Genomic DNA, 27862 nt, shown 5'->3' on the forward strand with positions numbered 1-27862 from the left:
TGCTCTGAGCAGGCATTAAAAGTGCTGAAACAAATGACTCAAATAAATCTCTTCGATTTCTTTGCGCTCTTTTTCAAACCCCCTAACAGGGGAACACCTCCTTAATTAGCGTAAAATTATGCATATGTTGTGTAAGGAGGTGCTAGGGGTTCTTAAATCTGGCCCGCAATGTGGTACAGCATTTCACGCAAACAACACACTCTAAAAGCCACATTTTCAATATCATCAGCAATCAATTCAAACCCAAAAGAGAAGATCAAAACTTCAAATCCTTAAAAGGCTTCTCCATTCTACTTGAACTAAACTCTCAACTTATCAACTGCTCATCAATGGATGCACCACCTCCCTCAGGGACACGAAAGGACCGTTCACATGTCGCAGGCATCGATTCACCTGCTCCATGGCGACACCCACTGGCACTTCACCTACGTCCGCCACTCCAAAGAAATACCTACACTACGTACTGATCAATGCATGATCCCTCTGCAAACACTCCACAGAGATATGGGACACCCTAACCACCATCAAACCAGACCTAATGTTCATCACTAAGACATGGCTCACGTCCACATTGGACCCAGGCATCACTTTCGCCACACCTGAAGGCTTCAAATGATCCACAAAGACTTTCAGAACAGGCACGGAGGAGCCATTATAATCATACACATCATGCATACAGACCCCTAGGCCCTGCCCTGGTTTCTACAAAGACATCTCTAAAATCATCACCCCACTGTCAATCGACTCAACAGACTACATATTTTGTAACAGATCTCAACTTTTCCCTGGATGATCCCCTCGACCACAACTCCACCAACCTCCTGGACAACCTTAGCAACATAGGACTCAGGCAACTGGTCACCAGCCCCATCTACTCTGCAGGCCATATCCTCAACCCCATCTTCTCAGCCAGCAACAAAGTCTTATTCTCCCATACCTCGTTACTAACATGGACCGACTACCACTTGGTACGCTTCTCCATAGTTTTCAATCCCAAACCCTTGACCACTCCACCACCACCCACCTCCGCAGATGGAAGAAAATCATCAAAGCTCAATGGGGAAACACACTCTGTGCAAACAAACCCATGGTCTCAAACAACCTGCAACAAGACACCAATAAACTAACCGACAGGCTCCTGAACTCCACCAACGAAGTAGCTCACATCACCAGAGACACCTCTAGAAGATCCAGTAAACCAGCAAAATGGTTTATCCCTGAACTACACACTCTCAAAAGAGACTGCAAGCGACTGCAAAGATGGTGGAGCACCAGCAAAGACTAAACAGAACATTCAATCTACAAAGAAGCACTGAAAAAATAGTATCTGAGCATCAAAGAAACCAACAAGACTGCCCTGCTTAACCACATAGAGGAGAGAGCCAACTGGCGAAAGGCATTTTTTAAGATCATCAAAAAGTTATACGTCACGCAGCCACCAAAAATGCCATCCACCCACCACAGAACCTGTGCAACTCACTGGTGGAATACTTCCACAAAAAGATCACAGTAATCTACAGTAATTTTCCTCCCACACCCACCTACGTTGAACATCTACTCACCCCAGAAGGAGGATCTCACAGCCACCCGATCGAGGACTGGATGCTCATATCTACCCAGGAAACATCAGACCTCATGAGGTCTATCCACTCTTGCTCACCCAATCACTCCTGCCCCCATCACATTTTCAACCGGGGCCAGAAGAAAAGCCGCCAAGTCGTCGCTCCCATCATCAACACATCCATCAGAACAGCCATCATCCCCAAAATCTGAAGGAAGCTGAAGCCAAGCCACTCCTCAAAAAGCGTACTGCTGGCCCCAACAAAACTCAAAACCTATCGAACCATCTTGCTGCCCCCTTTTCCAGATAAAATCCTGGAAAAAGCCATCAACAAACAACTCTCCAAACACCTGAAAAAAAAACAACTTACTGGAGACCTTCCAATGCAGTTTCCACACCAACAACAGCACCGGGATGTCCCTCATCACCACAAAGATTATATCAGATCCCTCCTAGAATGAGGAGAGAAGGTGGGACTGATACTACTCGACCTCTCTGACACTTTCTTCACCATCTCCCACTACACCATCACTTCCAGACTTCTCCACATAGGGATCAGAAGCAATGCCCTCAAATGGATCCACGCCTTCATCACTGGATGCACACAGAGGTGCCTCCTTTTATAACAGAACCAAAGGACATCATATGTGGAGAACCACAGGGCTCTTCCTTTAGCCCCATCCTATTTAATAACTACATAATAACACAAGAGATCATGCGCTTTCCGGCCTGAACATCATCTCATACGCCGATGACACACAGTTCGTCCTCTCCCTCACTGAAAGACACACCTCTCCCAGAGACCACACTTCCCAAGAGAAAACTTCAGCAAAGTCATGAGCCACATAACTGACTGACTGAAAAACAACTGCCTCAAACTTAACACAGAAAAAACAGAAGTAATCATCTTTGGGAACAACTGCTGACCCTGGGAAGACTCATGCTGGCCCTGTGCTCTCAGACAACCCCCTACCCTGACAGAACATGGCCGAAATCCTGGCTTCAACTTGGGCAACAAGGTCACCTTCAGAAGACAGGTAAATACTTTTGCATCTTCCTGCTTCGCACAAATCTACATGCTCTGCAAGATTTTCAAATGGATCGTTAGAATATGTAGCCCTAAGTCAGACTAGAAAGTTTAATCACAGATGCATTTGATCCTAATCCAGCAAGCCATTAGAGTCACTTTAGGTTCAAGTGAGGCAGGTCCAGTCTTTCTCACCCAGGCAGAGAGATCAGCAGGGTAAACACAAAAAGGCAGGAGTCCAGCAACAGCAGTTCCAGCAGAGTGTCACTCCTTGAGTAGCACAGCCAATCGTCTTCAGCCTAGCAGAGTAGCCACAGGTCCAGAAGTGGCATCAGAGGTCCAGTACTTATACCCACCTAAGCCTTTACATTGGGGAAAACTTCAAAGACTCCAGACTCACTACAGGTGGGTATGCAGCTGTTTGAGTGGGGTCAGACACTGCCCTTTCAGGTTTGTGAGGTCCTCTATCCCATCTTACTCAGGATGACCGATCAACTGTCACACCTACCCATTCTTTGTATGTGGCTGTCTAAAGGGAATGCACAAGCTCAGCTGCCACCTTGTCGCGTGGGCTCTCATTATTCTAAATGAGACTACTGGATGTCTAGGCAGCAGGATCGATAACGGTGTGGGGGACTGAGTCTGACCCACGTGTAAAGAACTCTGTCACCCTAAATCCGGTTTTTGCTCCGGCTAACTAGCAGTGCCTCATTTCTCCCATGAGGAAGGAATGATTTGGCAGCCGAGCGCATGACATCTTTGGAACTTCTCAGGGAAGTCATGGTCACTCAGATCCAAACCAACTCTCTTATTTCCAATATGATCTCATATACAAATGACAAAGACAGTATAAGTTTTATATAATATTTTAATAAAACAACTGTATTTGAGATATTAAGGCATGAGCCGCTATAACCAGAACAATACAACACAGTAGGATTGAAATAGTCACCAGGAGAGTAAAACATAAGAACAAAGCTATCATATTGTCTAACAGTTTCTACTCTCCCTCTGCTTGTTCTATTTAGAGCACAGCATGTTAAGCTTCTAGCTTGCCTGTCAGAATCACTGTGGAGACATCAGTCCTCATACCTGAGCAAAGACCTGTGATCTTGGTTCAGCATCTGCAACAAGGCAGTCAGCGTCTAGTTGTGGTTCCCTGGTCGGAATCTCCCTCTGCTTGTATTGGGACAAGGAAGTGATTTTATAACTAACATGTCATCGTGATCACAAAATGTCCCTACGCAGGAATGCCAAGTCTAAACTCCTACCACGTCTATCGGCAATGTACCAGACTGTATCCTTGACTGAAGCACAGAGTAAATATGTTATGGAGAACTCCAGTGCTGAAGTAGGCAAAACAGTGTGATATGAATAAAAAAACAACACCGTAGAACTGGCTATTTGAAAAATAACAGTACGAAGCCTAATAAAAAGCATGTAGAGCAAAGTGCACAGAGGCTCTAAGCTGTCAGCAAATGAATAAAATATATTCAGGGCAAAGTGCACAAAGGCCTAAAGCCTGAAGCTAAAGCGCAATGAATACGTAAAAACTGACCACACTACAACCTAACCACAGCAATGCATTGAAGACAGGCAGCAGGCATCATAGGGCTAAATTAAGAAAATGCCAATTTCCTAAAAGTGGCATGTTCGAAACTGCAATAAAAAATCAGACTCTACCAATCAATCAATCAATCACAATATTTGTATAGTGCACTTCGTACCCGCTAGGGTTTCAAGGCGCTGAAGGGGGGGGGTTCTGCTATCGGTCGAAGAGCCAGGTCTCAATAAGTCTCCTGAATGCGAGCAGGTCCTGGGTCTGCCGCAGGGGGGTCGGGAGGGTGTTCCAGGTCTTGGCGGCAAGGTAGGAGAAGGATCTGCCACCGGAGGTCTTGCGCTGGATGCGGGGAACGATGGCGAGGGTGAGGTTGGCGGAGCGGAGTTGGCGGGAGGGGGCATAGAAGTTGAGTCTGTTGTTCAGGTAGGCAGGTCCGGTGTTGTGGAGTGCTTTGTGAGCGAGGAGCTTGAAGGTGATCCTCTTGTCCACAGAGAGCCAGTGGAGGTCTCTCAGGTGGTGGGAGATGTGGCAGCGGCGGGGTACGTCGAGGACCAGTCGGGTGGAGGCGTTTTGGATGCATTGGAGGCGTTGGATGTCTTTTGCTTGGATGCCTGTGTAGAGTGCGTTGCCGTAGTCTAGTCTACTGCTGACAAAGGCCTGGGTCACCGTTTTCCTGGTTTCCGTCGGGATCCATTTGTAGATTCTACGTAGCATGCGGAGGGTGTTGTAGCAGGAGGAGGAAACTGCGTTGACCTGCTTGGACATGGTGAGAGCGGAATCGAGGACAAAGCCCAGGTTGCATGCGTGGTTGGCTGGCGTTGGCGGGGGTCCCAGAGCGGTGGGCCACCAGGAGTCGTCCCAGGCTGAGGGGGTGCGTCCGAGGATGAGGACCTCCGTCTTGTCGGAGTTCAACTTCAGGCGGCTCTTTCTCATCCACTCGGCGATGGACTTCATTCCATCGTGGAGGTTGGCTTTGGCGGTGTGTGGGTCTTTGGTGAGGGAGAGGATGAGCTGTGTGTCGTCAGCGTAGGAGAGAATGTTGAGGTTGTGCTGACGGGCCAGTTGTGCGAGGGGGGCCATCTAGATGTTGAACAGCGTCGGGCTTAGTGAGGAGCCTAGGGGTACGCCGAAGATGATGTTGGTGGCTTCGGAGCGGAAGGGTGGGAGTCGGACTCTCTGGGTTCTGCCGGAGAGGAATGAGGAGATCCAGTTGAGGGCTTTTTCTTGTACTCCGGCTCCGTGGAGGCGTGTTAATAGGGTGCAGTGGCAAACTGTGTCGAAGGCTGCAGATAGGTCCAGGAGGATGATGGCTGATGTTTCGCCATTGTCCATTTGCTATCTGATGTCATCTGTGGCGGCGAGGAGAGCAGTCTCGGTGCTGTGGTTGCATCTGAAACCGGACTGGGAAGGGTCCAGGATGGAGTTGTCCTCAAGGTGGTGGGTGAGCTGAGCATTGACGATCTTCTCAGTGACCTTCGCCGGGAAGGGGGGAGGAAGATCGGATGGAAGTTTTTGAGGTCGTTGGGGTCTGCCTTGGGTTTCTTGAGGAGGGCGTGGATTTCGGCGTGCTTCCAGCTTTCCAGGAAAGTGGCGGTTTCGAAGGATAAGTTGATGACCATTCGAAGTTGGGGGGCGATGGTAGAGTCGGCTTTGTTGTAAACGTGGTGGGGGCATAGGTCTGAAGGGTATCCTGAGTGGATGGAGTTCATGATCTTGCGAGTTTAAGTGTCGTCTACGTGGGTCCAGGCGGTCAGGCGGTTGGTGCAGGTGGAGCTGCCGGGGGTGGGGTCTGGCGGAGGCGTGGTGTTGAGGCTTTCATGGATGTCGGCGATCTTTTGATAGTAGAAGGTGGACAGGGCGTCGCAGAGTTCTTGGGATGGTGGGATGTCGTTGACGTTGGCGCTGGGGTTGGAGAGCTCTTTCACGATGCAGAAGAGTTCTTTGCTGTTGTGTGCGTTGTTGTTCAGGCGTTCTGTGAAGTGGGAGCGTTTGGCGAATCTGATTAACTGGTGGTGCTTTCGGGTGGCCTCCTTGTGGGCTGCATGGCTGTCGGGTGTGTGTTCGAGGAGCCATTTCTTCTTTAGTTTCTGGTAGACGCGTTTGGAGGTGAGGAGTTCGTCAGTGAACCAGGTGGCTTTTTTTCTTTCTTGGTTGTTGGTGGGTTTCTTGAGTGGTGCGAGGGTGTTGACGCAGTGGTTGATCCACTGATGTAGGTTGAGGGCGGCGGTGTCTGGGTTGGTGGAGTCAGTGGGCGGGTTCTGGGCGAGCGTGCTGGTCAGCTGGTCTTCGGTGACTTTGCTCCAGTGACGGTGTGGTGGTGGTTCGGTGAGGTGGTGTTCGATGTGCTTCTTGAATGTGAAGTGTATGCAGTGATGGTCGTTCCAGTGAAGTTCGGTGGTGTGGTTAACGGTGACGTGGTTGCTTTCGGAGAAGATCAGATCAAGCGTGTGGCCGGCGATGTGGGTGGGTGTGTTGACCAGTTGTCTGAGGCCGAGGTTGGAGAGGTTGTTGATCAGAGATGTGGTGTTGGTGTCGTTTTTGTTCTCCAGGTGGAAATTGAGGTCTCCAAGGAAGATGTAGTCCGTAGAGGTGAGCACGTGGGTGCTTGTGAGGTCGGCGATGGAGTCGCTGAAGGGTGCAGGGGGTCGATAGATGAGCGTTCCTCTGAGAGTGGTGTTGGGGTCAGTGTGGATCCAAAAGTGAAGGTGTTCGGCGGTCTTGAGGGTGTCGTCCATGTGGGTGTGGATTTTGAGGGTGGATTTGTGGGCGATGGCTATTCCTCCACCGATTCCGTTGGGGCGATCCCTCCTAGTGATCTTGTAGCCGTCCGGGATGGCTATGGCGATGTCGGGTGCAGAGGAGTCTTTCCACCAGGTTTCGATCAGGAAGGCTACGTCAGGGGCGGTGGTGTCGAGCAGAGCTCGATGGCGTGTTTGCGTGCGGAGCGTGTGTTGAGTTGTATGCAGTGGAGGTGGTTAGTTGCGGTTGTTGCGGGATTCCTTGTTCTGTCGCAGGTGAACTTGCAGGCGTGGCAGGAGAAAGGTCTCTTGGTGTTCTTTGGAGAGGACTGGAAGCAAGCTGTGGAGCGGCCAGGGTTGAGGGTGATGAGCTGGTGGCCGACTAGCGGCGTCTGGTGTTGCAGGGGTCGTGCAAACCAAGGGGGGTGGCGCTGGGCGCGGATGCGCAGCGCCAGCCATTAAGAAGGGAGGAGGGAGGAGCAGCTGGGAGGCGGGAGGGAGCGGCGAATGGGGGCATGAGGGAGGCGGGGCCGCAGGGAGGCAGCGGCAGGGGAAAGCGGCAAGGGGGAGCGCCCAAGGGGCAAAAAAGCGGGTAAAAGGGCACAAATGGAAGCAAAAACACAAATGGAAGCAAAATGGAGCAAAATGCACAAAAAGCAAGGCACAGAATACAGTCACAAATACGGCGAAAACGGCACAATGCACACAAGTCTAGGGACGTAAAAGGGGCAAAAAAGGCAGATTAAAGCAAGGGACAGAATATAGTCACAAATACAGTGAAAACGGCACAAAGCTTACCAGAAGCCCACTAGGCGGGCCTCGAACACGCTAGAAGCAGCATGGGCGGGGGTCAGGGGCACGGACACAGCAAGGTGGTGCTGCGGACGTGGGGGAGCGAGCTCTTGACCGAAATCAAGATATCATTAATACCATAATTTATAATTTTAAATTGCGAGTCCAGAGATATCAAAGCTGGGGTCCCATCTCTTCCCAATAGGAATAAGGTAATCCCAATGCTATTATATGGGGGAGATATGCCTTGCAGTGTTGAAAAATAATTTTAAGAGTTTTTCACTACCAAAACATATACAAAGTAAAATCACATGCCCTACCTTTTAAATACATTGCACCTTACGCTGTGGGTTACATGGGACCTACCTTATGGGTGACTTATGAATAAAAAGGGAAAGTGTAGACCTGTTGTAGGAAAGTACCATCTTGCCTGGCATGTTACCCCCATATTTCACTGTATATATGTTGTTTTAGTTGTATGTGTCACTGGGACCCTGTCAGCCAGGGCCCCAGTGCTCATAAGTGTGCCCTGTATGTGTTACCTGTGTTATGACTAACTGTCTCACTGAGGCTCTGCTATCCAGAACCTCAGTGGTTATGCTCTCTCATTTCTTTCCAAATTGTCACTAACAGGCTAGTGACCAATTTCACCAATTTACATTGGCATACTGGAACACCCTTATAATTCCCTAGAATATGGTACTGAGGTACCCAGGGTATTGGGGTTCCAGGAGATCCCTATGGGCTGCAGCATTTCTTTTGCCACCCATAGGGAGCTCTGACAATTATTACACAGGCCTGCCCTTGCAGCCTGAGTGAAATAACGTCCACGTTATTTCACAGCCATTTACCACTGCACTTAAGTAACTTATAAGTCACCTATATGTCTAACCTTTACCTGGTAAAGGTGGGGTGCTAAGTTACTTAGTGTGTGGGCACCCTGGCACTAGCCAAAGTGCCCCCACATTGTTCAGGGCAAATTCCCCGGACTTTGTGAGTGCGGGGACACCATTACACGCGTGCACTATACATATGTCATGACATATGTATAGCGTCACAATGGTAACTCCGAACATGGCCATGTAACATGTCTATGATCATGGAATGTCACCCCAATGCCATTCTGGCATTGGGGAGACGATTCCATGATCCCCCGAGTCTCTAGCTCAGACCCGGGTACTGCCAAACTACCTTTCCCGGGGTTTCACTGCAGCTGCTGCCAACCCCTCAGACAGGTTTCTGCCCTCCTGGGGTACAGCCAGGCTTGACCCAGGAAGGCAGAACAAAGGACTTCCTCAGAGAGAGGGTGTTACACCCTCTCCCTTTGGAAAAAGGTGTCAGGGCTGGGGAGGAGTAGCCTCCCCCAGCCTCTGGAAATGCTTTGATGGGCACAAAGGGTGCCCATCTCTGCATAAGCCAGTCTGCACTGGTTCAGGGATCCCCCAGCCCTGCTCTGGTGCGAAACTGGACAAAGGAAAGGGGAGTGACCACTCCCCTGACCTGCACCTCCCCTGGGAGGTGCCCAGAGCTCCTCCAGTGTGCTCCAGACCTCTGCCATCTTGGAAACAGAGGTGCTGCTGGCACACTGGACTGCTCTGAGTGGCCAGTGCCAGCAGGTGACGTCAGAGACTCCTGATAGGCTCCTCCAGGTGTTGCTAGCCTATCCTCTCTCCTAGATAGCCAAACCTCCTTTCCTGGCTATTTAGGGTCTCTGCTTTGGGGAATTCTTTAGATAACGAATGCAAGAGCTCATCAGAGTTCCTCTGCATCTCTCTCTTCACCTTCTGCCAAGGAATCGACCGCTGACTGCTCTGGAAGCCTGCAAAACTGCAACAAAGTAGCAAAGACGACTACTGCGACCTGGTAACGCTGATCCGGCCGCCTTCTCGACTGTTTTCCTGGTGGTGCATGCTGTGGGGGTAGTCTGCCTCCTCTCTGCACTAGAAGCTCCGAAGAAATCTCCTGTGGGTTGACGGAATCTTCCCCCTGCAACCGCAGGCACCAAAGAACTGCATCACCGGTCCTCGGGGTCTCCTCTCAGCACAACAAGCGAGGTCCCTTGAACTCAGCAACTCTTTCCAAGTGACTCCCACAGTCCAGTGACTCTTCAGTCCAAGTTTGGTGGAGGTAAGTCCTTGTCTCCCCACGCTAGACTGCATTGTTGGGTACCGCATGATTTGCAGCTGCTCCGGCTCCTGTGCACTCTTCCTGGATTTCTTTGTGCACAGCCAAGCCTGGGTCCCCGACACTCTACCCTGCAGTGCACGACCTCCTGAGTTGTCCTCCGGCGTCGTGGGACCTTCCTTTGTGACTTCGGGTGAGCTCCAGTTCACTCCACTTTGTAGTGCCTCTTCCGGCACTTCTGCGGGTGCTGCTTGCTTCTGAATGGGCTCTTTGTCTTGCTGGACGCCCCCTCTGTCTCCTCACGCAATTGGCGACATCCTGGTCCCTCCTGGGCCACAGCAGCATCCAGAAACCCTAACCGCGACCCTTGCAGCTAGCAAGGCTTGTTTGCGGTCTTTCTGCACAGAAATACCTCTGCAAGCTTCTTCACGACGTGGGACATCCATCCTCCAAAGGGGAAGTTTCTAGCCCTTGTCGTTCTTGCAGAACCATCCGGTGGCAGCTTATTTGCACCCACAGCTGGCATTTCCTGGGCATCTTCCCACTCCCGACATGATCGTGACTTTTGGACCTGATCCCCTTGTTCCACAGGTACTCTTGTCCAGAAATCCATTGTTGTTGCATTGCTGGTGTTGGTCTTCCTTGCAGAATTCCCCTATCACTACTTCTGTGCTCTTTGGGGAACTTAGGTGCACTTTGCACCCACTTTTCAGGGTCTTGGGGTGGGCTATTTTTCTAACCCTCCCTGTTTTCTTACAGTCCCAGCGACCCTCTACAAGTTCACATAGGTTTGGGGTCCATTCGTGGTTCGCATTCCACTTCTAGAGTATATGGTTTGTGTTGCCCCTGTACCTATGTGCTCTCATTGCAATCTATTGTGACTGTACATGGCTTGCATTGCTTTCTATTGCTATTACTGCATAATTTTGGTATTGTGTACATATATCTTGTGTATATTTGCTATCCTCATACTGAGGGTACTCACTGAGATACTTTTGGCATATTGTCATAAAAATAAAGTACCTTTATTTTTAGTATATCTGAGTATTGTTTTTTCTTATGATATTGTGCATATGACACCAGTGGTATAGTAGAAGCTTTACACCACTCCTAGTTCAGCCTAAGCTGCTCTGCTAAGCTACCTTTTCTATCAGCCTAAGCTGCTAGACACCCCTCTACACTAATAAGGGATACCTGGACCTGGTGCAAGGTGTAAGTACCCCTTGGTACCCACTACAAACCAGGCCAGCCTCCTACATGTGGCAGAGGGTTCAAGCAGGCCCTCCCTCCTTTGTCTACCAACATTCGAACCTCTTTAGTAGCGGCAACTAACGCAGATTCTGTAGAGTGCTGCCGTCTAAAACTGTCATATTGAGAATTGAGAGGGGTCCAGAAGACTATTAGAATCAAGTAAAGTAGTCAGTTCTTCATTAAAGGTCTTTCCTAGAATTGCCTCCAAACCAGCACTTTGCATCTTCCATGCGGAGGTTAAACGTAGCTTGGCGTCAGTGGGGAAACATTAGCCTCTGCAGTCCCTACCTGAGAGCTTCTGTCTTGGTCCAGGGGGTGGGCCTTCCTTGTACTTTGCAGAAGGGCCCCCTGGGGTGGGGTCCTTAATGTACTTTGCAGGGGAGGCCCTCAAGTTTGTTACATCACTGCTGGGGTTATGTTATCATCCTGATACTTTTCATTCATCTAGCCAGCATTCTGCTTTTTGCATTATAAATTTGTTTTCTTCTCAGGGAAGATGGTGCTACCACATCACATAGAGCTCCTATAATCTGACGTTTTGAAGTATTTGAAGTTTGATTTTGATTTTGTACCTTAGGATTTAGTAGTTAGATTTCTTTTTGTTTTGTTTTAGTATTTTTATTAGAAAATGTATGGCAGGTAGCAAGCAAATGTTATGCTCAATTTTTGCAATAGCTTTTTTGATTATAATTTTAGTTGGCTTGCTTATAAGCTTGATATTGCCGCTGCACATAGTAATATTGTTAACATGAAATTAGCACATAGGCATACATCTATAGGAACCTATAAGAAGAATATATATTCTGATGTGTCATCAGCATACGTTGGGACTATGAACATTTAAAATTGGTATATAGGCACATTTCTTCTTATTTCTGTTTCAGGTGGGTGACATATCTCCAGTTTCCTTTGACCTGTTCGTATTCATACAATGTCTTTCTTAATATTCTTACCAGGATTTCTGGCACCCTACTTTACTGACTTAAAAATGTCTTCAGGTGAACTTCATGAAATTGAAGATTTACTGTATTTTTCTTGGTATTTGAAATTGATAGTGCAACCTCACCTGAATTATAATGTGGCTAAAAATAATATTGTGTGTAAATTAAATGGAGCATGAATTTATTAAAGATTATAACAAGAGAAAAATGAAAAATTTTAGAAATTACGATGAAACAAGAAGAGTCTAAAGATAAATTTAGAATTTTAGAGTGCATCTTTGGTTGAGAGTGGAGCACGGAAGAAAAGGAGTGATGTACTTGGTGCATGAGAAGTTGCAAAATGATGCCTAATGAAAGTGGTTGGGAAGACAGTGTAATGAGAGTTATGTAGCTAATGCTACTTTTTTGACCGGTGAACAACCAATTTTAGGTAAATGTGTTATGTCTGTGGAAGAAGTGGTTAAATTATCCTCCCACATAATTTTCAGGAAGCTGCTAACTTATTTTAGTTTTTTTAATCATGTTTATCATGTGCATAAGATGGGTGAAAGGAGTCATGCCTGTTTTTAAAAAATTTACACATGGTTTTGCACAGAATTAATTAATATGCCTGGAATGTTGATGCCTGCCATTGGTGTGGACTTGAGTCATGTGCAAATTAGAAAGCTGTCTTTTCGATCTTTTAGCTATTAATACCACAGGTGCATTAACTCGTGTTAATGAAGAACTAAGGGGTATGTGTCCTAGGGTAATGCAAAATTGCTTTGCTTTCGGCAATGTTGTTATGAATGAATGTGGAGTATGTTGTATTTTCAGAGTCAACAGTGCTTCACATTCATACTTCATAACAGGAACCTGATTCATTATTATATTGCTAATATGACTAATAGTTTGTGTGAAACAAAGTTTATTGAAGAGCATGGGTTGTGGGAGACAGTTGAGACATAGTTTAGTGAGATTGGTAAGGGGGTTGCAAATGTTGGTGAATGGTTCTATAACAAAGATGAGAGGATTGTTTCACTTTGTATAATCAGTCCCATCTTTTGTTTAAAATTTCAAGGTAAATTGCTTTAAATTTTAAATTGTGGGTGTAAAAGGTACATGTTGGCAACATCTGCAAGAATAGGGAAGAGAAAAGCTATTGAGATGGAGAACATTAATGTGTATGAGCTTCTGAGGATATGAAGACTTTGGACAAATTAAGACTCAAGAAACTGAAGATAACCAAAACCATCAGACTCAAGCTGCACAAAAAACACCACACTAAAACATAAATAAAGGGTAAAAGGCTGCTTTAATAGAACAGGTCTGGTAACTATGAAACAACCTTGGCATTAAGCCTAACAAAATCAATCATGTCCCCACTAATACATAAAACTCCAACTAACCCCTCCCCACCCTCTAAAAAAAAACAGTGCCCTGTCCCAGATCATCCTTGTACAAAATCCAGTACCCCTTTGCCCTAGTGTCCCCTTCTTCTTGTTCCCTTTCCCCCTCCATCCCTTTGGTGCTTCCCAATAACCTTGTCCTCTCCTTATGGTGTTTCCGTATCCCTTCCCAACCAATGAAATGTCTCTCCGCCTATACCAGACTATTCTACCAGCGGCAATGACATGACTGATAAAAAACACCAACCTGCCCTATTACAACTCAGTAATTTAATGCAAACTACCAAAACAATAGGGAATAAGACCTGATCTAAAATTATCCCTAAAAGCAAAAAAACTAGATATTAACAATAATTCACAATAAAAACCCACTAAGAAAACCCAGTCAATTTGGTGTTTCGGTACCCCTTCCCAACCAATGAAATGTCTCTCAGCTCTGCCACCCAGGCAAACCCAAAGACATTTTCCTGCCCCACACTAAACGCCAACTCCAGATCAATTAAACATCCCATAAATGTTCCCCCAATAATTCAGAAATCCTGAGTATTATCTCCAAAATATAAAACCCATTTCCTTAAAAAGATAGATGCACCACATCCTGTCTATACAAGTAAAAATCATTGGCGACAGTCTCAGTGTGCTGCAAAACAGAAATACCCTGCTGCCTGCAAAAACCTCTAATTTCCCTATTCACCTTTTTCCGTTACTTCTTTACACCTGAAAAACTTCATGAACCTCTCCAAAATCTCCTAGGCACCAATTCAGTCCATAAAATATGTGTACCCGACCAACTAGACTTCAACCTAATTCAATCTAACTTCATAGCTTTCAACAAACCTATACCAGATAACTGAACCAAGACATTCTCTTCTAAATGTAAACCTAGTAAATCCAGACAAAATCCACCTGCCAATTTCCTAGTAAGGAGACCCAACAGCTCACCCCATCTCATCCCACTCTTTCTCCCCAACAGATCTTAACCGTAGATCTATCAAGTCCCAGCTGCTGAACAAAAATCTGTGATCAGCTGAAAGGAAATTAAAAATGAACCATATTCATTAGGCCTGGGTGAAGTTTGCAGAGTTGCGCAACGTAGAGCTCCGCAAAGTGCCTAATAATCTCTGCCGTACTATGTACTTCCACAAGCGGCAGAGTGCTTTAGGTAGCGTGGTTTGCACTGATTCTTAGCACAGGTGTTTGCATGAAAGGCTCCCAGCACAGCACAAGAGGGTACTGCTTCTTTTCTGCCACGTAAGTTGATTTTCTACTGGACCAGCAGCTACCCTAGTGCGACTAGAAGATTTCTCAATGTGAGTGGCCGCAACCATCTGTGACTGCTTGCGTTGAGAAATCTCGCCGGGAGGTGGTATTGAGTAAGATTTTCCTTGCTCGCGTAAGCCAACTCACCGTTGACGAGCACGAGTGAGGAAAAAACTCCACTCCACTACATGGAGTTTTTCAGAACTCTAAGCAGAGTGCAAAGTGAGAAAAACTTGGTGAGCGGAGCGGACCACCCCTAATCTCCATGTACAAACACATATTCACTCATAGTTGGTAAAAAAGAGTACAAAAATACCCACCAACAATGAAGCTGACAATCTGGAAAGGATGTTGCTTTTAAAAGCACTTAATGACCTCTAAACAATTTATCCATTTTGGACGATCCCAACCACATCTGGTTCTGGAGGGGACATCGTACCCTGTGCTCTTGATCCTGGGGAGGCTGGGGTTGGTGGGTGTCTTACCCACTGGTTCTAGAGGGGGCATTGTGCCCCGTGCTCATGATCCTGGGCAGGCTGGGGTTGGTGGGTGTCTTACCCACTGGTTCTGGAGGGAGCATCGTGCCCTGTGCTCATGATCCTGGGGAGGATGGGGTTGGTGGGTGTCTTACCCACTGGTTCTGGAGGGGGCATCATGCCCTGTGCTCTTGACCCTGGAGAGACTGGGGTTGGTGGGTGCCTTACCCACTTGTTCTGGAGGGGGCATCATGCCCTGTGCTCATGATCATGGGGAGGCTGGGTTGGTGGGTTTCTTACCCACTGGTTCTGAGGGGGCATTGTGCCATGTGCTCATGATCCTGGGCAGGCTGGGGTTGGTGGGTGTCTTACCAGTGAGGCTGGGGTTGGTGGGTGTCTTACCCACTGGTTCTGGAGGGGGCATTGTGCCCTGTGCACTTGATCCTGGGGAGTGCAAGGTCACAGTTTCTCAGGTGGGTGTCATACCCACTGGATCTGCAGGGGCCAGGCCGCACAGCAGCCCGTGGAGGTAGGACTACATACTGTCCGCCGGCAGTGACAGCTGCTCAGTGGTGGTAGTGGTGCTGCTGCAGCCGCTGGTGGGGGGAAGCTCCAGCCCATTCCCTGCAGCCTCGAATGACGGCCCACTGGAGGTGGTGTTGCTGCTTCTGGTGGGAGGAAGCCCCTGCCCATCCCCTGCTGCCTCGGATGGCTTCCCACTGGTGGTGGTGGTGCTGCTGCTGCTGGTGGGGGAAAGCTCCAGCCCATCCCCTGCAGCCTCGGATGGCTGCCCACTGATGGTGATGGTGGTGGTGCTGCTGCTGGTGGGGGGAAGCTCCAGCCCGTCCCCTGCAGCCTCAGATGGCTGCACAACCATGGTTGGTGGTGGGGGCTCTGTCAGGGTTCCTGCCTCAGGCCCCTTGCCCTTCCAGCCTGCTGGTGCTGGCTCCTTGGTCTTCCTGGCAGCAGCTGGGGCAGGCTCCTTACCCTTGAGGCTGCCTGGTGCAGGCTCCTTCACCCGCAGGACATGTGCCCTGGATCCTTTCCTACCACAAGTGGATGTGGTGACTATTGGGCCCGTGGACTGGGTGACTGAGGTGCTTGGCTGGGTTTTTGCCACCATAGCTAGATGTGTAGGACATGGGGTGGGGGGTAGGGAAGAGGTCAATGGTGGATAGGAAAAGCTTTTTAGGGAGATTGGGGCGGGAAGAGGTAGAAGGTTTGAGAGTGGAGGAAGAGGGAGTTGGTTGTAGGAGGTGTCTGTCTATGAATCTCTAAGACGCTCAAGCTGGGCCTGACCCTGACAGTAAGTATGTAGTATGTACATAGGTTTGTATGAATGTATGGGTACTGCTACAGTACAAACCAAGTCAAGAAACAGAGGAGTGCTATTCATGCACAAAGGTAATGATTTTTAAAGAGATGCCTTTCCAACAGCTTCCTGACTTGTAGCAGTGTTTGGACAGTTCTGGTTGACACCAGGAACTTCTCCTAGATCTTAGGTGCACATTTGACCAGGACCTATTGCCCTATTTTGTTCTTTTTATACATGTCTACCTCCAGTTGATACAGTTTTGGTTGCACAGAGAGCAAGAAGATGAGCTTGCCAACCAAACAGGCAGGAATGCCTATTGTGATATCTTTTTAAATGATGCAACTGATTTGAAAAATAGGCAAGCAAGGCGATCCACTGTTTTTGATTGGGCAATGTGGTCATATTCATGCAGGCCTTGGATTAGACATATTGGCAATTGTGGTGGCTTGAAGGCCATGGATCAGGGTGCTGTTGCTATTCAGATACGGGAAACAGCCTGTTGTACACGGCTTGAGTAATGTGTAGCAGAGCCACGCATGCGTAACCATGCTTGCCTGAACCATGCATGTGCCTGAACCATGTGTGGTTAAGGAACCATGCAGATGCGTGGTTCAGGCACACAGCAGGAACAGCCACAAGAGGAATGTGATGGCCAGGTAAGTGGGGCTGGGGCGGGTGGGGCATTTTTTAGGACAGGGCCAGGTAGGTTTTAGACTTCAGGGCATCGCTGTAGTTTTTAAGACAGGGTGGGGTAGGTTTTAGGGTTCAGGGCGGGGCGGGAGGTTGGGGTCGTTTTTAGGACAGGTAGGTGTAGGTTTTAGGGTGTGGGGTGGAGATTTGGGTAGATTTTAGGACAGGGAGGGGTAGGTTTTAGGACAGTGTGTGGTAGGTCTTAGGGTTCTGGGCAGGAGTCAGGATAGTTTTTAGGACAGGGCAGGGTACATTTTAGGTTTTAGGGCAGGGTGGGGGAGTTGGGTAGTTTATAGGACAGGGTCCAGTAGTTTTTAGGACAGGGTAGGTTTAGGGAAGGGTCAGGTAGTTTTTAGGACAGGGTGGGGTAGATTTTAGGGTTCATGGCAGGGTAGTTTTTAGGACAGGGTGGAGCAGTTATTAGGACTGGATAGGTTTTAGGGTTTAGGGTGGGGCAGGGGGTTGGAGTAGTTTTTAGGACAGTGCAGGGTAGGTTTTAGGGTTTAGGGTTGGGGGACCGGGGTAGTTTTTAGGAGAGTGCAGTAGTTTTTAGGAAAGGATAGATTTTAGGGTTTAAGGTGGGATTGGGTTTGGGGGTCAGGGCAATTTTTATGACAGGGCAGGGTAGGTTTTAGAGTTCAGGGCAGGGGTCGGGTCGGGGTAGTTTTTGGGACATGGTGTGGTAAGTTTCAGGCTTCAGGGATCAGGCTAGGTGTTGGGGTTTTTAAAGGACAGGGCAGGGTGTTTTTCGGACAGGGTATAGGTTTTACAGTTTGTGCAGGGGAGAGGGATCGGGGTAGTTTTTATGACAAGTAAGGATAGGTTTTAGGGTTTAGGGTGTGGCAGGTGATCAGGGTAGTTTTTAGGACAGGGTGGGTAGTTTTTAGGACAGGGTAGGTTTTAGGGTTTAGGGCGGGGCGGGTGGTCGGGTTAGTTATTAGAACAGGGTGGTGTGGATTTTAGGGTTCAGGGCAGGGATCTGGGTAGTTTTTAGGACAGGGTGAGGTCATTTTTAGGACAGGGTAGGTTTAAGGGTTTAGGGCATGGGTTTGGGGTTATTTTTGGGACAGGCCAAAACGGTTTTAGGCTTTAAAATGGGGGTCAGGTCATTTTTAGGAAAGAGTGGTGTAGTTTTTAAGACAGGGTAGGTTTTAGAGTTTAGGGCAGAGGCAGGGGGTCAGGGTAGTTTTTAGGACAGGGCGGGATAGGTTTTAGGGTTCAGGGCGGGGGCAGGGCTAGTTTTTAGGACACAATAGATTTAAGATTCAGAGTGGAGGCTGCAGGTTAGGGTAGTTTTTAGGGAACAGCGGGGTAGGTTTTAGGGCTTAGGGTGGGGGTCATTGTAGTTTTTAGGACATGGCAGGGTAGGTTTTGGGGTTCAGGGTGGGGTTGGGGTTCTTTTTAGGACAGGGTGAGGTAGTTATTAGGAGGGGAGGTTTTAGGATTTAGGGCGGGGGTCGGGTATTTTTCAGGACATGGTGGGGTAGTTTTTATGACAGGGTAGGTTTTAGGGTTTGGGGCAGGGGTGGGGATCTGGATAGTTTTTAGGATATTATGGGGTAGTTTTTAAGACAGGGTAGGTATTAGGGTTTGTGGTGGGGGGTCAGGCTAGTTTTTAGGAGAAGGAAGGGTGATTTGTAGGACAGGGTAGGTTTTAGGGTTTAGGGCAGGGTCAGGGTAGTTTGTAGGACAGGGCAGGGTAGGTTTTGGACAGGGCAGGGTAGCTTTTAGGGTTTAGGACGGGGGTCAGGGTTGGTTATCTGGGTTGTTTTTAGGATAGGGCAGGGTAGGTTTTAGGTCTTAGGGTGGGGGTCAGCGTAGTTTTTATGACAAAGTGGGTTCGTTTTAGGACAAGGTAGGGTAGGTTTTAGGGTTCAGGGCAGGGGTGGGGTAGTTTTTCAGACAGGGTGAGGTATTTATTAGGACAGGGTAGGTTATAGAGTTTAGAGTGTGGGGTCAGAGTAGGTTTTAGGACAGGGTGGGGTAGTTTTTAGGACAGGGTAGGTTTTAGGGTTCAGGGCAGGGGTGGGGGAGATTTTAGGATGGGGTGGGGTAGTGTGTAGGACAGGGTAGGTTTTATGGTTTAGAGCAGGGGTCAGGGTCGTTTTTAGGACAGGGTGGGGTAGTTTTTAGGACATAGCAAGTTTTAGGGTTTAAGGCAGGGGCTGGGGTTGGGATAGTTTTTAGGATAGGGTGGGGTAGTTTTTAGGGTAGGGTAGCTTTTAGGGTTTTGGGCTGGGGGTCGGTGGTTTTAAGAGAAGGTAGGGCAGTTGTTAGGACAGGGTAGGTTTTAGGGTTTAGGGCAGGGAAGTTTTTAGGACAGGGCGGGTCGGTTTTAGGACAGGGCAAGGTAGCTTTTAGGGGTTAGGGTGAGGGTTTGGGTTGTTTTTAGGACAGGGCATGGTAGGTTATAGGGCCTATGGTGGGGGGTCAGGGTAGTCTTTAGGACAGGGTGGGGTAGTTATAGGACAGGGTAGGATTTAGTGTTTAGGGCAAAGCGGTCGGGGTTGTATCACACAACCATGCATGGCCTTACCACATATACCTTTACTAAGCATGCTGTCACAACGAAAATTGTCGGTAAGCCATGCGTGGTTCTGCCATGCGTGGTTCTATCATACCACCTTCAGATACAAGAGTATGATAGCTTGAACAGCAGTTCAGAACTTGCTTTATGTAGAGGAAACATTTAGGGACATATTTAAGAGCCCCGAGCGCCACCTTAGTGGCGCCATAGCGTCATTTTTTTATGCTAAGGTGGCCCTAAAGTGGCCTTTTTCCTGTGCCATATTTACAAAGTGGCGCATTGGGCCACTTTGTAAACTCTTGCTCCACATTATGCCTGCACCAGGCATAATGTATTCAAGGGGGGCCTTTGGGTGCTAGGAGGCCCGCAAGAGTGGCGCAGTGAAACTTAACATATTTCATAGCACCATTTTTGGTGTAATTTTTAATGTCTGCCATAGAAACCTGTGGGCCTCCTTGCACTTTGCTACACTGGTGTCAACATTTTTTACACTAACGTAGCAAAGCGCCACAATAGTGTTAAAAAATGATGATGCTATTGTGCTAATAACTGCTAAGGTGTTTATAAATACAGCTCAACCATGGTGTCATTAGGTGCTGGAAAGGGGGGTGCAGAATAACTGGTTCATCAGCTCTGATGCTCCACTTTTTCTCAAATATAAGCCTTATTGCTTTAGTAGAAAGAGTTGGTACAAGACTATCTTTATCTGTTGAAAATATATTCCTTGGGTTTGTGTTCAGGGTGAATTGGGGTTGTCCCCAGGAAGAAACTATGGGGGTCATTCTGACCCCGGCGGTCCTTGACCGCCGGGGCCAGGGTCGGCGGGAGCACCGCCAAGAGGCTGGTGGTGCCCCGCAGGGCATTCTGACCGCGGCGGTTTGGCCGCGGTCAGAACAGGAAAACCGGCGGTCTCCCGCGCCGCCATGGGGATTCAGACACCCCATACCGCCATCCTGTTCCTGGCGGTTCGCCCGCCAGGAACAGGATGGCGGTATGGGGTGTCGTGGGGCCCCTGAGGGCCCCTGCAGTGCCCATGCCAAGAGCATGGGCACTGCAGGGGCCCCCGTAAGAGGACCCCACAAAGAATTTCAGTGTCTGCTCAGCAGACACTGAAATTCGCGACGGGTGCAAGTGCACCTGTCGCACCTTCCCACTCCGCCGGCTCCATTCGGAGCTGGCTTCCTCGTGGGAAGGGGGTTTCCCGCTGGGCTGGCGGGCGGCCTTCTGGCGGTCGCCCGCCAGCCCAGCGGGAAACACAGAATAACCGCAGCTGTTTTCTGACCGTGGTGCGGTATTCTGGAGGGGGGAACTCTGGCGGGTGGCATCCGCCGCCCTCCAGAGTTAGAATGACCCCCTATGTGACTTCAAGCTGGGAGAAAGTTAAAGGTCGCAACAAGTGCAGAGATTACCACTGATCTGATTAAAACCACTGAGATTACCACTATTTATATTACCACTAGTGTGATTACTACCTCTGAGATTACCACTGTAGGGATTACAACTGCTGAGATTACTACTACTGTGATTACCACTACAGTGATTACTGCTGCTGAGATTATCACTGCAGGGATTACCACTGCTAAATTATCACTACTCTAATTACTACCTCTGAAAGTACCACTGCAAGGATTACCACTGCTGAGATTACCACTACTGTGATTACTAACTCTGAGATTACCAAATCTGATATTACCACTTCTATGATTAGTACCTCTGAGATTACCCCTGCAGGGGTTACCACAGCTAAGGTTACCACTACTATAATTACTACCTCCGATATTACCAGTGCAGGGATTACCTCTGCTGAGATTACCCCAGTGGAAATTATCACTGCAGTGATTGCCACTGATGAGGTTACCACTACTGGGATTACTACCTCTGAGATTACCACTGCAGGGGTTACACCTGCTGAGATTACCACTGATCTGATTAAAACCACTGAGATTACCACTATTTATATTACCACTAGTGTGATTACTACCTCTGAGATTACCACTGTAGGGATTACAACTGCTGAGATTATCACTACTGTGATTACCACTACAGTGATTACTATTGCTGAGATTACCACTGCAAGGATTACCACTGCTAATTTATCACTACTCTAATTACTACCTCGGAAAGTACCACTGCAAGGATTACCACTGCTGAGATTACCACTACTGTGATTACTAACTCTGAGATTACCACTTCTGATATTACCACTTCTGTGATTAGTACCTCTGAGATTACCCCTGCAGGGGTTACCACAGCTATGGTTACCACTACTGTAATTACTACCTATGAGATTACCAATGCAGGGATTACCTCTGCTGAGATTACCCCAGTTGAAATTATCACTGCAATGATTGCCACTGCTGAGGTTACCACTACTGGGATTATTACCTGTGAGATTACCACTGCAGGGATTACCACTGCTGAGATTACCACTTATCTGATTACTACCACTGAGATTACCACTAATGATAAAACCACTACTGTGATTACTTTCTCTGAGATTACCACTGCAGGAATTACCACTGCTGAGATTACCACTACTGTAATTACCACTACTGTGATTACTACCACTGAGATCACCACTGCAGGGATTACCACTACTGAATTACCACTACTGTGATTACTACCTCTGTGGGAACCACTGCAGGGATTACCCCTGCTGTTATCACCACTACTGTGTATACTACCGCTGAGATTACCACTTCAGGGATTACCACTACTGAATTACCACATTTTCATTACTCGGTCTGAGAGTACCACTGCAGGGATTACTGCTGCTGAGATTACCACTACTGTGATTACTAATTGATATTACCACTGTTGATATTACCACTACTGTGATTACTACCTCTGAGATTACCAGTGCAGGGATTACCTCTACTGAGATTGCCATCATTGAAATTCTCACTGCAGGGATTACCACTGCTGAGATTACTGCTACTGGAAATACTACCTCTGATATTATCACTGCAGGGATTACCACTGCAAGGATTGCCACTGCTAATTTATCACTACTCTAATTACTACCTTGGAAAGTATCACTGCAAGGATTACCACTGCTGAGATTACCACTACTGTGATTAATAACTCTGAGATTACCACTTCTGATATTACCACTTCTGTGATTAGTACCTCTGAGATTACCCCTGCAGGGGTTACCACAGCTAAGGTTACCACTACTGTAATTACTACCTATGAGATTACCAGTGCAGGGATTACCTCTGCTGAGATTACCCCAGTTGAAATTATCACTGCAATGATTGCCACAGCTGAGGTTACCACTACTGGGATTATTACCTGTGAGATTACCACTGCAGGGATTACCACTGCTGAGATTACCACTGATTTGATTACTACCACTGAGATTACCACTAATGATATTACCACTACTGTGATTACTACCTCTGAGATTACCACTGCAGGGATTACCATTGCTGAGATTACCACTACAGTAATTACCACTACTGTGATTACTACCGCTGAGATCACCACTGCAGGGATTACCACTACTGAATTACCACTACTGTGATTACTACCTCTGCGGGAACCACTGCAGGGATTACCCCTGCTGTTATCACCACTACTGTGTATACTACCACTGAGATTACCACTTCAGGGATTACCACTACTGAATTACCACATTGTCATTACTCGGTCTGAGAGTACCACTGCATGGATTACTGCTGCTGAGATTACCACTACTGTGATTACTGACTGATATTACCACTGTTGATATCACCACTACTGTGATTACTACCTCTGAGATTACCAGTGCAGGGATTACCTCTACTGAGATTGCCATCATTGAAATTCTCACTGCAGGAATTACCACTGCCGAGATTACTGCTACTGGAAATACTACCTCTGATATTATCACTGCAGGGATTACCACTGCTGAGATTACCACTGATGTGATCACTACCACTGAAATTACCACTACTGATATCACCACTACTGTGATAACTACCTCTGAGATTACCAGTGCAGAGATTACCTCTGCTGAGATTACCCCAGTTGAAATTATCTCTGCAGTGATTGTCAATGCTGAGGGTACCACTACTGGCTTTACTAACTATAAGATTACCACTGTAGAGATTACCACTGCTGAGATTACTACCACTGATATTACCACTACTGTGGTTACTACCGCTGAAATTACCATGTCAGGGATTACCACTACTGAATTACCACTACTGTCATTACTATCTCTGAGAGTACCACTGCAGGGATTACTGCTGCTGAGATTACCACTACTGTTATTACTAACTGATGTTACCACTGTTGATATTACCACTACTGTGATTACTACCTCTGAGATTACCAGTGCAGGGATTACCTCTGCTGAGATTACACCAGTTGAAATTATCACTGCAGCGATTGCCAATGCTGAGATTACCACTACTGTGATTACTAACTCATTACCACTACTGTGATTACTAACTCTGAGATTACCACTACTGATATTACCACTAAGGTTACCACTACTGTAATTACTACCTATGAGATTACCAGTGCAGGGATTACCTCTGCTGAGATTACCCCAGTTGAAATTATCACTGCAATGATTGCCACAGCTGAGGTTACCACTACTGGGATTATTACCTGTGAGATTACCACTGCAGGGATTACCACTGCTGAGATTACCACTGATTTGATTACTACCACTGAGATCACCACTAATGATATTACCACTACTGTGATTACTACCTCTGAGATTACCACTGCAGGGATTACCATTGCTGAGATTACCACTACAGTAATTACCACTACTGTGATTACTACCGCTGAGATCACCACTGCAGGGATTACCTCTACTGAGATTGCCATCATTGAAATTCTCACTGCAGGGATTACCACTGCCGAGATTACTGCTACTGGAAATACTACCTCTGATATTATCACTGCAGGGATTACCACTGCTGAGATTACCACTGATGTGATCACTACCACTGAAATTACCACTACTGATATCACCACTACTGTGATAACTACCTCTGAGATTACCAGTGCAGAGATTACCTCTGCTGAGATTACCCCAGTTGAAATTATCTCTGCAGTGATTGTCAATGCTGAGGGTACCACTACTGGCTTTACTAACTATAAGATTACCACTGTAGAGATTACCACTGCTGAGATTACTACCACTGATATTACCACTACTGTGGTTACTACCGCTGAAATTACCATGTCAGGGATTACCACTACTGAATTACCACTACTGTCATTACTATCTCTGAGAGTACCACTGCAGGGATTACTGCTGCTGAGATTACCACTACTGTTATTACTAACTGATGTTACCACTGTTGATATTACCACTACTGTGATTACTACCTCTGAGATTACCAGTGCAGGGATTACCTCTGCTGAGATTACACCAGTTGAAATTATCACTGCAGCGATTGCCAATGCTGAGATTACCACTACTGTGATTACTAACTCTGAGATTACCACTACTGATATTACCACTAAGGTTACCACTACTGTAATTACTACCTATGAGATTACCAGTGCAGGGATTACCTCTGCTGAGATTACCCCAGTTGAAATTATCACTGCAATGATTGCCACAGCTGAGGTTACCACTACTGGGATTATTACCTGTGAGATTACCACTGCAGGGATTACCACTGCTGAGATTACCACTGATTTGATTACTACCACTGAGATTACCACTAATGATATTACCACTACTGTGATTACTACCTCTGAGATTACTACTGCAGGGATTACCATTGCTGAGATTACCACTACAGTAATTACCACTACTGTGATTACTACCGCTGAGATCACCACTGCAGGGATTACCACTACTGAATTACCACTACTGTGATTACTACCTCTGCGGGAACCACTGCAGGGATTACCCCTGCTGTTATCACCACTACTGTGTATACTACCACTGAGATTACCACTTCAGGGATTACCACTACTGAATTACCACATTGTCATTACTCGGTCTGAGAGTACCACTGCATGGATTACTGCTGCTGAGATTACCACTACTGTGATTAATGACTGATATTACCACTGTTGATATCACCACTACTGTGATTACTACCTCTGAGATTACCAGTGCAGGGATTACCTCTACTGAGATTGCCATCATTGAAATTCTCACTGCAGGGATTACCACTGCCGAGATTACTGCTACTGGAAATAGTACCTCTGATATTATCACTGCAGGGATTACCAATGCTGAGATTACCACTGATGTGATCACTACCACTGAAATTACCACTACTGATATCACCACTACTGTGATAACTACCTCTGAGATTACCAGTGCAGATATTACCTCTGCTGAGATTACCCCAGTTGAAATTATCACTGCAGTGATTGTCAATGCTGAGGGTACCACTACTGGCTTTACTACCTATGAGATTACCACTGTAGAGATTACCACTGCTGAGATTACTACCACTGATATTACCACTACTGTGGTTACTACCGCTGAAATTACCACTTCAGGGAATACCACTACTGAATTACCACTACTGTCATTACTATCTCTGAGAGTACCACTGCAGGGATTACTGCTGCTGAGATTACCACTACTGTTATTACTAACTGATGTTACCACTGTTGATATTACCACTACTGTGATTACTACCTCTGAGATTACCAGTGCAGGGATTACCTCTGCTGAGATTACACCAGTTGAAAATATCACTGCAGCGATTGCCAATGCTGAGGTTACCACTACTGGGATTACTACCTGAGAGATTAGCACTGCAGGGATTACCACTGCTGAGATTTCTACCACTGAGATTACCACTACTGATATTACCACTACTATGATTACTACCTCTAAGATTACCACTGTAGGGATTACAACTGCTGAGATTACCACTACTGTAATTACCAATACTGTGATTACTACCTTTGAGAGTACCACTGCAGAGATTACCCCTGCTGATATTACCACTACTGTGTATACTACCGCTGAGATTACCACTTCAGGGATTACCACTACTGAATTACCACAACTGTCATTACTAGGTACCACTGCAGGGATTACTGCTGCTGAGATTACCACTACTGTTATTACTAACTGATGTTACCACTGTTGATATTACCACTACTGTGATTACTACCTCTGAGATTACCAGTGCAGGGATTACCTCTACTGAGATTGCCATCATTGAAATTCTCACTGCAGGGATTACCTCTGCTGAGATTACTGCTACTGGAAATACTACCTCTGATATTATCACTGCAGGGATTACCAATGCTGAGATTACCACTGCTGAGATTACTACCACTGAGATTACCTCTACTGATATTACCACTACTATGATTACTACCTCTGAGATTACCAGTGCAGGGATTACCTCTGCTGAGATTACATCAGTTGAAATTATCACTGCAGCGATTGCCAATGCAAATGGGAGTGGCGTTGGTGGCTGGAGTCTTCCCCCTCTCCCGGCGGGCACTGGCCAACTTCTGATGCTTCACAGGTGGGGGACTGTCTGTGCTGTGACTCCGTGCCACACTGGCTGCCCTGGTGGCCGGTGCACTCCAGATTCCGGTGACTACAGGCACCACTGGTCCCGGAGATGTTGTGGCTGAGGTGCTAGTTCGTGACCTATGAGACGGACGGGGTGGGAGAGGTGTGGGAAAGAGGTAAAGGTTGGACAGGAAAAGTTTTTGGGACACACTGGGACGGGTAACTGGAGGGGGTTTGGGAGTGGAGGAAGAGGTGGTGGTTGTAGTAGGTGTACGTTTGGTGACTTTGGGTGAAGGTGCATGCGCTGGAGGCTGTTGTGAGGTGGATGGCTGTTGGGTGGGTGTGTGCCTGTGTTTGTGTAACTTGGGAGGGGGCGTCACAGAGCTTGGAGATGACACAGGGGACGTGTGAATGGTAGTGTGGGTGGTGACTGCAAGAGAGCGGGTTGTGGTGGTGGGTGTGTTGGAGAGGGACGTAGTGGCTGTAGAGGTAGTGCATGCAGGTGTGAGTGTACACGAGACTGGGAGGGAGGAGGGAGACGAGGAGGAGGGGGACACCGTGGAGGCAGTGGATGTTGGTGTGTCTGCATGTGTGTGATGCTTGAGTGAGTGCCTGTGGGATGTGTGGTGCTTATGTTTGCCATAGCTTCCCTTGTGTGTTGACGTGTGTGCATGCTGGTCTGTAGGTGTGCTTGGGATAGGCTGAGGTACAGAGGATTGGGTCGGGGTGGAGGAAGTTGGAGGGGGGAGGCTAGACACAGGGAC

General features: G+C 47.4%; 2 protein-coding genes across 2 annotated transcripts; both read left to right on the plus strand.

Moving 5' to 3' along the window:
• Nucleotides 1-6521: 6521 nt before the first annotated feature.
• On the plus strand, nucleotides 6522-24081 carry LOC138246752 (salivary glue protein Sgs-3-like). The gene is made up of 2 exons (XM_069201513.1): nucleotides 6522-6612; nucleotides 23471-24081. Exons 1-2 carry the CDS (start codon nucleotides 6522-6524, stop codon nucleotides 24079-24081), a joined length of 702 nt encoding a protein of 233 aa, XP_069057614.1.
• A 128-nt stretch (nucleotides 24082-24209) lies between these two features.
• LOC138246753 (mucin-22-like) lies at nucleotides 24210-26370 on the plus strand. The gene is made up of 2 exons (XM_069201514.1): nucleotides 24210-25121; nucleotides 25717-26370. The coding sequence occupies exons 1-2, from the start codon at nucleotides 24210-24212 to the stop codon at nucleotides 26368-26370; spliced, it is 1566 nt and encodes a 521-aa protein (XP_069057615.1).
• Nucleotides 26371-27862: the final 1492 nt, after the last annotated feature.

This window comes from Pleurodeles waltl, chromosome 7, assembly GCF_031143425.1.
Source record: "Pleurodeles waltl isolate 20211129_DDA chromosome 7, aPleWal1.hap1.20221129, whole genome shotgun sequence".
Taxonomy (NCBI): Eukaryota; Metazoa; Chordata; class Amphibia; order Caudata; family Salamandridae; genus Pleurodeles; species Pleurodeles waltl.

Excerpts from the sequence above, each read along its gene's own strand:
- LOC138246753 (XM_069201514.1), top strand. The coding sequence starts at position 24,210 with ATGATTGCCACAGCTGAGGTTACCACTACTGGGATTATTACCTGTGAG. Across the intron at positions 25,122-25,716 it reads CTACTGATATTACCACTAAG|ATTACCAGTGCAGGGATTAC; the intron begins GTTACCACTACT and ends ACTACCTCTGAG.
- LOC138246752 (XM_069201513.1), top strand. The coding sequence starts at position 6,522 with ATGGTCGTTCCAGTGAAGTTCGGTGGTGTGGTTAACGGTGACGTGGTT. Across the intron at positions 6,613-23,470 it reads GCGTGTGGCCGGCGATGTGG|GAATTACCACTGCCGAGATT; the intron begins GTGGGTGTGTTG and ends TTCTCACTGCAG.